Source organism: Balaenoptera borealis, assembly GCF_965194805.1.
Source record: "Balaenoptera borealis genome assembly, chromosome: 1".
Classification (NCBI taxonomy): domain Eukaryota; kingdom Metazoa; phylum Chordata; class Mammalia; order Artiodactyla; family Balaenopteridae; genus Balaenoptera; species Balaenoptera borealis.
In genome coordinates, this window is record NC_138860.1 from 168,014,514 (window position 1) to 168,027,800 (window position 13,287).

At 48.6% G+C, this 13,287-nt stretch overlaps 1 protein-coding gene across 8 annotated transcripts in view; it reads right to left on the reverse strand.

Annotated features, from left to right (window-relative positions):
* The window catches only part of AZIN2 (antizyme inhibitor 2), a 58,761-nt gene that overhangs the window by 17,276 nt on the left and 28,198 nt on the right, over nucleotides 1-13,287 (reverse strand). For 3 of the 8 annotated variants that reach the window (XM_082352661.1, XM_082352657.1, XM_082352663.1), the window contains 3 exons: nucleotides 7,814-8,028; nucleotides 4,570-4,704; nucleotides 4,067-4,344 (listed from right to left, as the gene is read on the reverse strand). In XM_082352661.1, the coding sequence (XP_082208787.1) occupies nucleotides 4,173-4,344; nucleotides 4,570-4,704; nucleotides 7,814-8,028 (522 nt within the window). In that variant the 3' untranslated portion in view covers nucleotides 4,067-4,172. Of the gene's footprint in view, nucleotides 1-11; nucleotides 78-197; nucleotides 553-4,066; nucleotides 4,705-4,748; nucleotides 5,810-7,813; nucleotides 8,029-13,287 lie in introns of those variants that run through there. The other 5 variants (XM_082352658.1, XM_082352659.1, XM_082352660.1 and 2 more) reach the window with 5 other exon arrangements.

Below are 13,287 nucleotides of genomic sequence, written 5' to 3' on the forward strand. Positions count from 1 at the left end.
ACGTAAAACACCTTAGCCTGCAAGTCAGGAATTCTTCCAAAGCCCATGATTTTCTGCGTGAATTCATCGGGTGTCTCCTGTAGGGAATGAAATGGATGAGTGGGGAAGACACTGGGGACGAGCCTCCCAAGATCGATACAGCTCTCTGGTCCCGTTACTCAGGGATGCTCCTACTTTGTAAGGGGAAGCGGAAGTACCTGGTGGGCAGAAGCCCAGTTCCGGTGTTACTGCGGGCCTTTCTAGCCGGGCAGGGGCCCGGTCTCCCCCTTGCCTGCCTCCTGCGTGCCAACAGGACCCCTTGCTCGTGGGGGCCCGCCCTCGACGAAGGTTCGATTTTCCCCTGGTGGAGGCTGCGGGCGGCGTCTGTCCGTCCTTCAGCCAACGGACTCGGCTGTCTCTTCTCGCTGTTTGGTAAAGTCCTCCTCCGCTCAAGCAGAGGGCGCCAGAAGACGGGCCTCGAAGCCTGGGAGGCTCTCTGACACGGAAGTGACGTCACGCCGCCGGAAATCCGCGTCCGCCGGGACTCGGGGGTGTGACGGGTAGTTGTAGCGGCTGAAAGCCGATAGTGTAAGGTTACGCGAGGAGGTGATTAAGGGCATCGTTTCCGCTCCGGTTAGACTCGGAGGCTCAGATGAGACAAGTGAGCTCCTGGAGACCGGGGCTTGTTCATATTCACCCAGCGAGAACCTCTCCCGAGACCAGCGCGCTTCGCACACGACTCCTTTTAGCGGAGGAACGGCCTTGGGGTGGTTTGCTCCGCCTGAGGAGGCCCTGAGGCAAGTGTCACAGGAATACCCGCATTGCACAGATGGGGAAAACGAACCCAGAGAGAGACAGGGACTTGCAGGGTAGGGTTGCCGGATTTAGCAGCTAAAATGCAGGACGCCCAGTTAAAGTTGAAGTTCAGGGGAAAAACAGTGTTTTAGTATAAGGATACCCCTAATAGTTATGGGTCATACGTTTACTGAAAAAGTAGCCGTCGTTTTCTGAATTCAGATTTAACTGGGCTTCCCATATTTTGCATGGCAGTCCTACGTCACGGTCACCCAGCTGAGTGGAAGAGCAGGAAGAGCTTTTGAGACATCCTGTATGCCTCCCCACCTAAGGCTCACTAGTATGTGGACCCGCGCTCCTCCTGGGTGCAACCCTGGAAGCCTGCAGCGACCCCAGCCCGTTCCAGTTAGTGGCCTGCCCTTCGCAGGATCTAGGCTGCTGTTCAGGAGCTGAGGAGAAGGGGCCAGATACCCCTGCCTCGAGGTTCAGGGGTAACCGCCCCCCACCGCCATCCTCCAAGACTAGTTTATTCAAAAGACACTAAGCACTTACTCTGTGCTAAGCACAAACCCAGGCTCCAGATGACATTGGCAAGTAGGAGAAATATTCCCTCTCTTTGTGGAATTAACAGATTTGCGGGGAGACGAGTAGAAGGATTACAATACATTGCGATCAACAGTTCTTTAATATGGGTAAATGCAGCACGCTGTGGAAGCACAGAGGTGCAATATCCAGGCAGAGAGTAAGAGAAAAGGGAGATACCCCAGCTGAGACTTGAAAGATTCATTCAACTTATTTGTTGAATATTTGTTTGTGGGCAGTGCTTTAGGCACTAGGAACACGGCAGTAAACAAACACATCTCTGCCCTTAAGAGCCTAATTCTAAGTAAAATGCACGTCAGATGATGAGCTGTGGGGTGCAGGAGTAAAATGTGAGGCTACGGAGGGGATCATGGGATACTGGGGTGGGAGTATCACAGTTTTAAAGAGTGTGGTCAGGAAGGCCTCACTGAGAAGGTAACATGTGAGCAAAGATCTGAAGGTGTGAGGGAGAAAGATCATGGAGCTATTTGGGGTTATAAGGAAATGTGCCTGGTGTGTTAGAGGAACACAAAGAAAGGAATGATGTACTGCCTCCAGTATGATAGCTTTCTCAGGGATTTTCAGTGACAACTTTGACAACGTGTTTCTCGCCTTAAATACTGCCTTTAGAATCTAACTTCTGTAAAATGTGGCTCCACATAATTAGCTGGGGGGCCACTTTAAATAGGGTGTACAGAACAGGCCTTTCTGAGAAGGTGACAGTTAATGTGAGCCCTTTAAGATAGGGATGAGTCAGCCCTGGAGAAGCTGGAAGAAGAGCTATTTAGGCAGAAGGAACAGCAAGGGCACAGGTCTGGAAGATAGCTAGTGGGAAGCAACCGCATAGCATAGCACAGGGAGATCAGCTCGGTGCTTTGTGACCACCTAGAGGGGCGGGATAGGGAGGGTGGGAGGGAGGGAGATGCAAGAGGGATGAGATATGGGAACATATGTATATGTATAACTGATTCACTTTGTTATAAAGTAGAAACTAACACACCATTGTAAAGCAATTATACTCCAATAAAGATGTTAAAAAAAATAAAGAACTCAGTAGACGTGAGGAACTGAAAAGAGGCCAGTAGGCCGGTGCATGGTGAGAAGAGTGGCAGGAGATGAGGTTGGAAAGTGGGCGGAGATCTCAGGCAATTTAACTTTCATTGGCATCACAGTGGGAATCCACCGGAGGGTTTTCAGCACAGGATTGACAAGATCGGATTCATGTTTCAAAAAGATCCCTCTGACTGTTAGGAGCCTATATCAGATAATTTTGTAGGTTAAGTTTACACAGGCTTAGCTACTCATCCCCTAGGTGCCAGGAAGAGGGTTTAAAATGGAGCAAAGGGTTGACTGGGAACTCACATCCTTTTGCCTTCCGTATGGTCCCTTTACAGCTGGAATGAGTGGCGGGGGGATTGGGGGGACACCCAGAGAGCCACCATCTCCCTCCTGAGCAGGGGTGGACAGAGATGACAACTTGTTGTCCCTTGGACCCCCATCAAGCTCCCTGGCTGGACCCGCCTTAAACAGGCTGGGGGGTGAAGGAAGTGCATGCTACCACCAGCGCACTAGGTCTTCCTCGGCCCCTTTTGAATACACTTTCAATTTTCCTCTCAAAGGCCCTGTCATGCTTCTCTTCCAGAAGCATATAGGGCTCCCTGCTGCCTGCAGAATTAAGTTCAGACTCCTTGCTCTGTTGTTCAGATTTGTAGGACTGAGCCCTTAACCTGTGGGATCTGATTCTATCTCTTTAGGTAGGTAGTGTCAGAATTGAGTGGAGTTGTAGGACGCCCGGCTGGTGTCTGAGAATTGCTTGGTGGTGTGGGAAAAAAAACCACACATTGTACTAGGCTTACCCAGTGAGAAGCTCAAGTGAAGATATAAAAACAATCGCAATGAAATGTCTAGACCAGGCAAGTCCACAGAGATGGAAAATAGATTCGTGGGTGCCGGGGCTGGGGGAGGGGAGAATGGGGAGTGACTGCTAGTGGATATGGGGTTTCTTTTTGAGGTAATGAACATGTTCTAGAATTAGGTAGTGGTGATGGTTGCACAAACTCTGTGAATATACTAAAAACCACTGAATTCTACACTTTGAAAGGGTGAATTTTAAGGCATGTGGATTATATCTCAATATTTTTTTAATTGCAGAAGAAGAATCTTTAGGGTCACCAGTAGCAGCTGGGGGAACTCTAAAATCTGAACTCCTTTGCTAAGCGGCTCACACTCCCCAGTTGCATAGCTTGAGACCCTAGCAATGTGAAGTCCTGAAGAGAACTGCCAGTGTCTGAGGAGACATGAGCATCAGAGCCGTTGGCACTGGATGTGGCAGTAGTCTGTGGCCAACCATGTTCTAACAATTACTGCCTGAATAAGCAAAACCAACCAGCACATATTTGCATTACTCTGATTGCCTTGCTGGCCTGCAAGGAGAGGAAGGGTACGGGGTCTCCTCAGAACCTCCCAGGGACCCACCTCTTTGCTCTTTATCTTTGGTATGAATTTCCAAAAGCGGTGTCAAATATTCAGTTTTCCCCACTTTGGGCCGGGACTTAAGCTGGCTGTTGGGTTCACACAGAAGCCCCTCACCAGCCATGAGCTGCAGCCCCGGTGCCGCACGGAGACAACCGTGACCCCGACCCCAGGCCCTGACAGCTCCCCCTTCCTCATGAAGCCAGGCATGGAAGCTTGTGAAGACGAGAGCGATGAGTCAGGAAGCTGGGTGGCAGTGGGAGGTGCCCACACTGCAGCGGGTCAGGACCGAAGCAGAGGGCATGGGGTTATCATAGTAGGGTGGGGAAGTCTCGGCCCTGGCCTCACGCAGGCTGCTTCGTGGATTGAACCACCGGGTTCCGCTGGCGTATTAAACAACCTAAATATTTATTCACTTCATATTTACAAAGGTGGGAAGGAGACCAAGGGAGACCCCAAGAACACCCCCATACCTGGCTGACCGGGCCCCTGGCGCTGCAGAGGAGGCAGACACAGCTGGAAGGGACAGGATTTATGTTGCATACTTGAATTACAGGGAGCGTAAGACTGTTCCTATTTACAGGGCAGAAACACTGCAGGGGGAGCGCGGGGCCGGCAGAGCGAGCGCCGGAGTCCTGGCCAGCGGGTGCTCCTGATTGCCACCTTCCCCTCCGCTCCCGGAGGCATCTCTGCGGCCCCGCTGGGGTTCTCGGCGGGGGGTGGGGTACGGGTCCCGCTCACATGATGCTCGCCGGGGTGAAGACAGGGCCCATGCACAAGGTGTCTGTGATCTCCCAGCCACAGGACAGAGGCTTGCACGTGCCCTCGGCGTCCTCGTCCTGTTCTGCAGGCAGCAGCTGCCCTCGCAGGGCTTCCCTGCAAGTGAGAGGGGGTCCCTGGAGGCAGCCAGCACGGGGCCCGCAGGCCAGGAACACCTGATGGCCACTGCACTGGAAGACCTGGCGCCACTGGGGCCGCAGAACCCAGGGGCAGGGGGGCGGGGGAAGGCCTGCCGCCCCTTCTTCCTCCGCTGCTCCCTTCTCCCCATAGTCTACCCCCACAAGGGAGAGGAACCCACATTCACTGATATGCCCACTATTGTGCCAGGCACTTTACTTACAGTATCTAGTATCCTCCCAAAACCCTGTAAGGGTGACATTATCGTCCCCATTTTACTCTGAGGAAATTGAGACTCAGAAGTTACCTGCCCAAGGTCACATCTTCTACCCTAGAAGGTGGTAGAACTAGGACTCAACCCAACGCTCACTTCAGTGACCACATTCTTCATATCCCAAGCTTAGTACTTTAAAAAAAATCATCCGCCTCCCCTCAAAAACTCTACAGGCTGTTTCTCCTACATCCCCACGCTAATAAACGGCTCCTGCTCTTGCCACAGGTTGTCTTCTTCCCACAGCCAGTAGATCCCTGCTGAGCCTAGCTCCTGAGCATCCTCAACGGTACCTGCTGCTCTCCGTTCCCGCTGAGACCACCATCTCTAGCTGGGAAAGTGCAGTCTCCCTGATCTGCTCTTGCCCCCTCTGGACAATTCTGACCCAGGTTCACTTCCCAAAATGCAAACCCCTGCTCTTGAGTCACCAGCAGTTTCCCTCCACTCTCAGGCCCCACAAGATCTGGCCCCTGCCAGCCTCTCCCATCACACACAACAGGGCTGCCTGGTTGCCGGCCACAGCAGCCATCTCCTGGGCTCACGTCTCATCCTAGGCCTGTGCACATCCGGCCTCTGCCTGCATCATCAACCGTTCGCTGAGTCCCACAGCCCAGTGTACTCCTTCATAGCAACAAGGGTTCAATGCCTGCTTCCCTGACATTCCTCCAGCTATAGCAGGGTAGGGAATACGTCTGAGTTACTCACTGCCTCGTGGCCCCAACAGCAGGCTGGCACATGGTAAACACTTGGTGAGGAGGGGTGGACGCCGGGTAGGAGGACAGGGAAAGAGCACTGGCTTCAGTGTCAAGAGGCCTGGGGGTAGGGGCAGCATGACAGCCTGTCCTTTACTTCTGCCAAGTTCTGCTTCCCCACAAAACCCTCCCTCTTCCATCTACATCTTCCCTTCCCTCCCTTCATGCTTCCAGCCTATTCCAGTCCCCCACCTGCAGGAAGGCCTCCCTCTTTGCCAATATGTGCAATTCAGCAGCAAATCAGTAGTCAGTATCTTTGCAGAGTCCAGTCAGGCCGTTCCCTTCCAGGTGGGAGGTCCTCTGGGCCAAGCACCCTCTGTCTGAGCCTCTGTCTCCTTATCTTTCAAAATGGGTTTTGAAAGATAAGTTTCTTAGAACCCCTCACTGGCTCCCTACTGCCTTCAAGATCAAGTCCAACCTGGGCCTCCATGGTCCTTCTTGATCCATTCTTCCCCACAGGCCACTCCAACCAGCCAGAGCTACTAAAAATTCTTTGGATGGACTAGACTCTGAAGCCCCTACCCCTTGTGGCCCAGACCACCCTCCTGTCAGCTCGCCTGGCCCTCCATACCCATCAGGCCTCCTGAGAAGCAGCCCTGACCACCCTCCCCAGCCCGCTGGCCCTCCCTCCCTAGTGACCTTGGCATTCTCTATGCCAGGGTCTGTGTATGCCGGTCCGCACCTTGGCTCACCACGTTCTCAGATGCTCTTTTACCCCCCAGGACCCAGCACAGAGCCAGACTCTAAAGTAGGACGTTTTGATGAGGCCCCTTTAATATGGGGAATTTTTTGACATGGCCATTTCAATACATCAAAATTTTGTGTTCCTAAGTAATGAGTGCATCTGACTCCCTGCAACCTCATCCAACTGTGTTTGCTGGTGATGGTGCCAGGATGGGATAAGGAAGTCTGTGTGATTATTGTTTTTTGACTTTGGTTTTTTAGGCCTTGTCAAAACACCCCTGATGTCAAAATGGTGGCATCAGCCTATCCTGTGCCCCTGCAGGGAGTAGAAACAGCAGGTTTGTTGACTGGATAAATGACATGCAACTTTGATACTGAGCCCCGTCAGGCCTGGCATTTGGTAGCACTGTTCCGGCGGGGGTGGGCGGGGGTGGGGCGTGCAGGGAAGAGGCTCAGGAACCCAGCATGTCCCTGGGGACACAGGCTGCACTCACTGCTGAGGGCCCAGCATAAAAGCCCCTCCCAACTGCCCCAGCCCCCAAAGAGGGGGCCTCTTCATCACCGGCCAGCTGTGCGACCTCAAGCAAGTGACCTCTGTTTGTGTGGGTAAAAGGAAATCGTCAAAAGGTGCCTAATGTAGGGCCTGACAGAAAGTTTCAACAAATGTGAATTTCTTTCCATCTGGCCTCACTGGATCCCACTGCTGGCCTGGCGTGGGCAAGCTCAGTGAGCAGGCGAGTCTTTGTCTTTCCCGGGTCACAAAGCAGCCACCCAAGTGATCAGCTCTATCTACATCTGCCCTTGTCTTCCCTTAATCCACCCAGTAGTTAGAGCGGTCTTTCAGGCTTCGAACCAGTCCCCGCTTGCTGCTGCTCAAAGCTCTCAACTTGCCTTCAAGGCCCTTCCCAGATCCAGCCCTGCTCCTTCTCCAGCCCCGACCAACCTCGTGTAGTTTCCTGAAGTTATGCTCGCTCCCTGTTCCTTCTGCCTGGAACCCCCTTCCCGCCCCTCCTGCCACCTAACTCCCACTCGTCCACCAGGCTTTGGCTTCATCCTTCCTTCCTCAGGGAGGTAGATCTGGGCCTTGGGATGGGGGTGGGGCTCTAAGCCTCCAGAGCCTGCCCCCCTCCCTCCAGCACTGCATTATCAGGAGTGTCTGTCTGCTTCTGTGTCTCTCACGGGACTCTGAGCTCCTCAAGGGAAGCTCAGTCTCATTCATGGCCACAGCCAAGCACAGGCCTCACTTGGAATCAGCAGCCAAGAGCTACTTGTCACATTGGGTTACACAGGAGCAGGGACCCAAACCTGGGGTTCCCCTCATTGCTTCTGCCCAGGCTGCTCCCTTCTCCCCCCACTCCATTTCCCAGCAGGGCCCCCTTACCAGGCCACCCGGGACATGGCATAGGTGATGCGGCAGGTCTGGGCGCCCCCGAGGAGGGAACCCATGCCCACGGTGTAGGCGCCCATGTTCTCAAACACCAGCCAGTCCCCTACATGTAGTTGCGGCAGCCACAGGCCCTCAGCTATGCAGTCACAGCCATCGACCACTGGGCCCCATAGGCTGCTGCTGTACAGGGGCTGCTCCATGGATGGTTTCTGCAGGAGAGAGGGATGACAACGGTCAGCTTTCCTGGGCATACATGCACAGCCTGAGCACCCCCTCCCTCCGAAGCCTGCATGGCTCCCAGAGCCAATAGAATAAAGACTTGATGGGCCTCCGAGCCGGCAGTTAAGGGCCTCCCACTTCTCTGCATTCATTGCTTCCTACACTCTGAAGCCACAGTGCCTGGTCTTACATCCAGGCTCCAATACTTGCTAGCTGTGTGACCTTGGGCAAGATACTTTATCCCTCTGTGCCTCAGTTTGCTCATTTGTAAAATGGGAATAATAACAGTACCTACCTCACAGGCTACTGAAAGGATAAATGAGTATAGGTAGAGCATGTAGAACAGTGTCTGGCACATGGCAAGGGCCCAGTAAGTTAGCACTATCTTTATTATTGCTGGTGTTGCTGTCAGCTCCCAGCTTCGGCCTTCACTGGTGTGTCTTCCACTTTCCCCCCCTCTGCAGCCCTTCCCCCTCCCTCAAATCAGAGATTGTCCTCTGGGCCCAGCCCTGGGGCTCCTTCTTCTATGCAGGCCTCCACGATCCCCTCCTTCCATGCCAGACCTGGTAACAGGAGCCAAAAGCACACCAGTGAGTTAGACCCTCCCTCCCTCCCTCCCTCGGGCTCTCAGTCTGGTGAGGAAGATGGGCCTCCCACAGACAGTCACAGGGTGACCTGCCAGGGGTCACAGAGGACCTCACAGGGTGATAGAATTACTCCCATTTCAGGGAAACTAAGGTTCTGAGAGGTTAAGTGACTTACCCAAAGGCACAACTAACAATGACATAAAATTTTTATTTTTTTTTAAGTGACTTCCAAATCCAGGAAAGAAATCTGTAACATAGGCCGTTTGCGGACAACCAAGATATCAGTGCAGTTTGTCACAGTGTAGGGATCCTGCCAGGCAGGTCCTAGAGGAGGAGTCATGACTGAAAGATGGACAGGAGCGAATCCTGGCTGAATCGTGCCCTTGAAAGCCCCTCGTTCCAGTTAGTCCAGCTGCTCTGGGCTCCCCAGGTAAACCCTGCTTCCCTTGCCCCAGCCCCAGCCATCCCCATGCTATTCCCTGAGGCTCCAAACCTACCAACTCCTAATTTTCCTTTAGATCTCAGCTTCCTCATGGAAGCTTTCCTAAGGCTCCCCAAGCTTTGTCGTCACAGCATGTACTATGATTTATGATTAGATATTTATGGAATGTATCACCCAGGCCTGTCTTCCCTGTCAGACTATAAATTCCATGAGTCCAGAGATCACGACAGTCTTGTTTACCCCCATCTCCTCCAAGCCTAGCAGTCTGGCATACAGTAGGTGCTTTTGTCAATAATATTTCTTAAGTGAATGAATGAATAAATGAATAGGGAATACATGAGTGATGAGAAAGAGAAAGAGCCAAAAAGAAAGAAAAAGAAGGTATGAATGGAAGCCATCAAAGAGCCTAGAAGGAGGCAGCGGAGGAAACCAATGGAGGATGAAGGAAAGGTGTTTCAGTACCTCAGCCAGGAGCAGGAATGAGTCAGACTGAGAAGAGTCATGGGTGCCATAAGCAGAAATAATACTCATAGTTGACAAAAAGTTAATGCATAAGCCATTGTCTCATTAATAAAGAAAACCATGCACGTTTTAAAAATCAAACATGAGAAATATCCTATACTCATTAATTCATTCAATAGGTACTTATTAAGCACCTACTATATGCCAGGCTCTGATCTAGGAGCTGCGGATGCATCAGTGAACACACACACAAAAAAACAAAGTTCCTGTGCTCATGAAGCTCACATTCTAGGAAAGCAAGACAAACCAATACATCCTTGTTCATATAACTTAACAAGCTTGTTCACAAGCTTCTTGTTAATAAGTAAAATTCATCTTAGTTGCTCAGAATTATTTCCCTTAGCTCCAGTTGTTAAAAAACAATAAGCTAGGGACTTCCCTGGTGGTGCAGTGGTTAAGAATCCACCTGCCAATGCAGGGGACACGGGTTTGAGCCCCGGTCCGGGAAGATCCTACATGCCGTGGGGCAACTAAGCCCGTGTGCCACAACTACTGAGCCTGCGCTCTAGAGCCCGCGAGCCACAACTACTGAGCCCGCGTGCCACAACTACTGAAGCCCGCATGCCTAGAGCCTGTGCTCCGCAACAAGAGAAGCCATCGCAATGAGAAGCCCACGCACCGCAACGAAGAGTAGCCACCGCTCGCCCGCGCGCAGGAATGAAGACCCAACGCAGCCAAATAAATAAATAATTTGTAAAAAATTAAAACAAAAAACCAAAAAAAAAAACCAATAAGCTAACTTTTAAAGAACTGTGAGAGGAAATGCTATATAATTGAATCCATGAGGATCCTTAAGAAAATAGGTTCCAAAGATTCTTCCACAATAAAAGAAAAAGAAAAGGAACCCTTGAGTTATAATCAGAGTTCCCTCACTTCTTAATAGTGGTATAAATTAAAAATGGGTGGAAAAGAAAGATTTTAAAACTTCACAGGAAATAATGCAATTATCATTTAAAACCTTTAAAAAAAAAGGAATATGCAAAATAAATGTTCCAAAAGCATGTGGGGACAGGCTTGTAAGTCTCAGCTCTGTTGATGAGTCAGAACACTGAATGGAAATGGACAGGCACCTGTAAAAATATAAGATGCGCAGTCTGCTACTAGGGCCCCCTCTGAGAGAGAGGGCAGGGGGTTTCTACTCTACAAAGCATGCCCACCACTACTTCACACCTCATCTGGGAGGCAGTTGCAATTCCCATGTTACAGATGAGAAAACTCAGAAGAAATGACCTGCTCCAGGTTCTGGAGGGCGTTAGCAGCAGAATTCCAGGTGGTCCCAGACAACGTGCCTCCTAGCTGCACCTGAATGGCTGCTTTCCTCAAAGAGGCCCAATAGGTGAGCAGATCCACAGATGAACCAAGGTGAAACATTTAGAATGGCACATGGCTCTGATGGAATCCCTAAATAGTTCCCCAACTTTTAAAGAATAAATCAATTAACTCCTATACTGCATAAAGTGTACAGAAATATTTTCAAAGGGAAAAAAAATGGGATGAGCAAGGGCTGCACACAAAAAGGAAAAAGAGGAAACAGAATAAAAGCCTATGATCAAAATCTCACTCGTGAACATACAGGCAAAAATCCAAAATGAATCCCTAGCTAATCAAATCCACACTCATATTCAAAGAATCACTTTCAGTGATCAGATAATTTGTCTCTAAATGGAAGGCAGGGATGATATGAGCAAGGCAATCACTGGCTTCATCATAATATGGAAAATATAGATCAACAATTCAAATTAAATTTTCCCAATACATGTCAACATGGCGTTCAATAGCCTATAGCATCTCTTCTTGATTAAAACTACAGACAAAACTAAACCCCACAATGACGAGAAACTATTTAAAATAAGGAGCCAACTCTAACTTAATGGAGATACACTAGAATGGCTTCATTTTAGAACTAGAAGCAACCTTAGTAATTAAAGTTAAGCCCCCTCATTTTCCAGATGAAGAAATGAGAGAAACAGGGCCCAGAGAGGTTAAGTAATTTGCCTAATGTTACTCAGCTACTATATGGCAGAGCCAGGACTCAGACCCACATCTTCTGACTCCAAGTCTGAAGCTTTCTGTCATCATTTCTATTTTATATAGTATGAGAAATGCTGGCAATAGCTAGCAGGGGAAAAAGAAACAATATAGAGAAAATGAAGAAATAAAATACCACATTGCAGATAACACTTGCCCACCGGGAAAACAAAGGGGAGAGAGGTAGTTACTAGAGGAGCTCAGTGAGTTTCAGCATGCAAGCCAGTGTCTTAGCTCAAACACACAGGGGACCGTCTTCACTCACGACAGTAATGAAAGCATTACTAAACTCAGGGATGTACTTGGGCCACAATAATACTTATTCAAAGAAAATAATAAAACCGTAAAAGGAGAGATAAAATACAAGAGCTCTACCCTCTCCTAGCTAGAAAAGCTTAGTAAAGCAAAAAAGAGAATTCTCTCCAATGTAATAGGTAGATTAAATATGCTACGACTAATTAAAACTCCCAGGCTATTTTTCTAAACGTTAGAAACAATATGACAAAAAATAAACATGAGGCTATCACAGAATATTAATAAGTAGCAGTGACAGACTCAATTTTTTGTTAAATGTTTAATTCATACAAAAGGACATTTGTATCATGTGTAAAATAAAAAGAATAATGATAAAATGAATATCTGTGTGCCCACTGCCCAGCTAAAGAAATAGAACATTTCCTCTATCTTTGAAATTCCCATCCCAATGACATGTCCCTTCCCAAACCCCTCCAGAGGTAACCATTATCCTGAATTTTGTTTTCATTATTCTTTTGCTTTACTTTCTTTTCCATAAGTATACCTAACCCTAAACAATTTAGAATTTGATTTTGCACTTTTTTAAATGTATATGATTGGAAATATAGGGTATGTAATCTCTGCAACTTGCTTTTTTGTTTATTTGAAACTTACATTCCCAAGATTCATCCAACTGATGCATGTAGATATAATTCACAATAAGCTGCATAGAATTCATTGTATGGAATACACTGTAATTTATTTAATTATTACCCAGCATCAAGACAACATTAAGGTTGTTTCCAACGTTTTGTATTATATAAATTGCTCCTGTGAACATTCTGACATCTCTTCAAATACACATGCCCAGAGTTTCTATGCAATATATACCTACGAACTTGCTGGGAGAGTATACACATGTCTAACTTTACCTAAATAATGCCAACTTGTTTCCCAAAGTAGAAATACCAACTCCACCTAGCCAGTATCTAAGAGATCCAACTCTCTATATGCCACCAACACTTGATATTGTCATGCTTTTAATTTTTTTCTAATCTAGTCGGTAGAAGATGTATCTTGTTTTACTTTTACTTTGCGTTTCCTTGATTACCAATGAGGTTGAGCACCTTTGCATTTTCTATTTGGCTTTCCTCTTCTGTGAACTGCCTGTTAAAGTCTTTTGCCCCTATTTCTATTGCTTTCTGCTTCACTTTTTTCCCCTTATTTTCGTAAGATTCTTATTTGTCTCTGTTTCCTTTTTAAGAATCCTTCATATATTCTGTCTACTAATTCCTTATCAATTATATATGTGTTTCAGTATTTTTCTCCCACTTTATGATTGACTCCTTCCTTTCACTAACAGATGAGCAGAAACTCTTCATTTTAATGTAGACAAATATCAGTCTTTTCCTTTTTGGTTTTAAAGTATTCTTCAC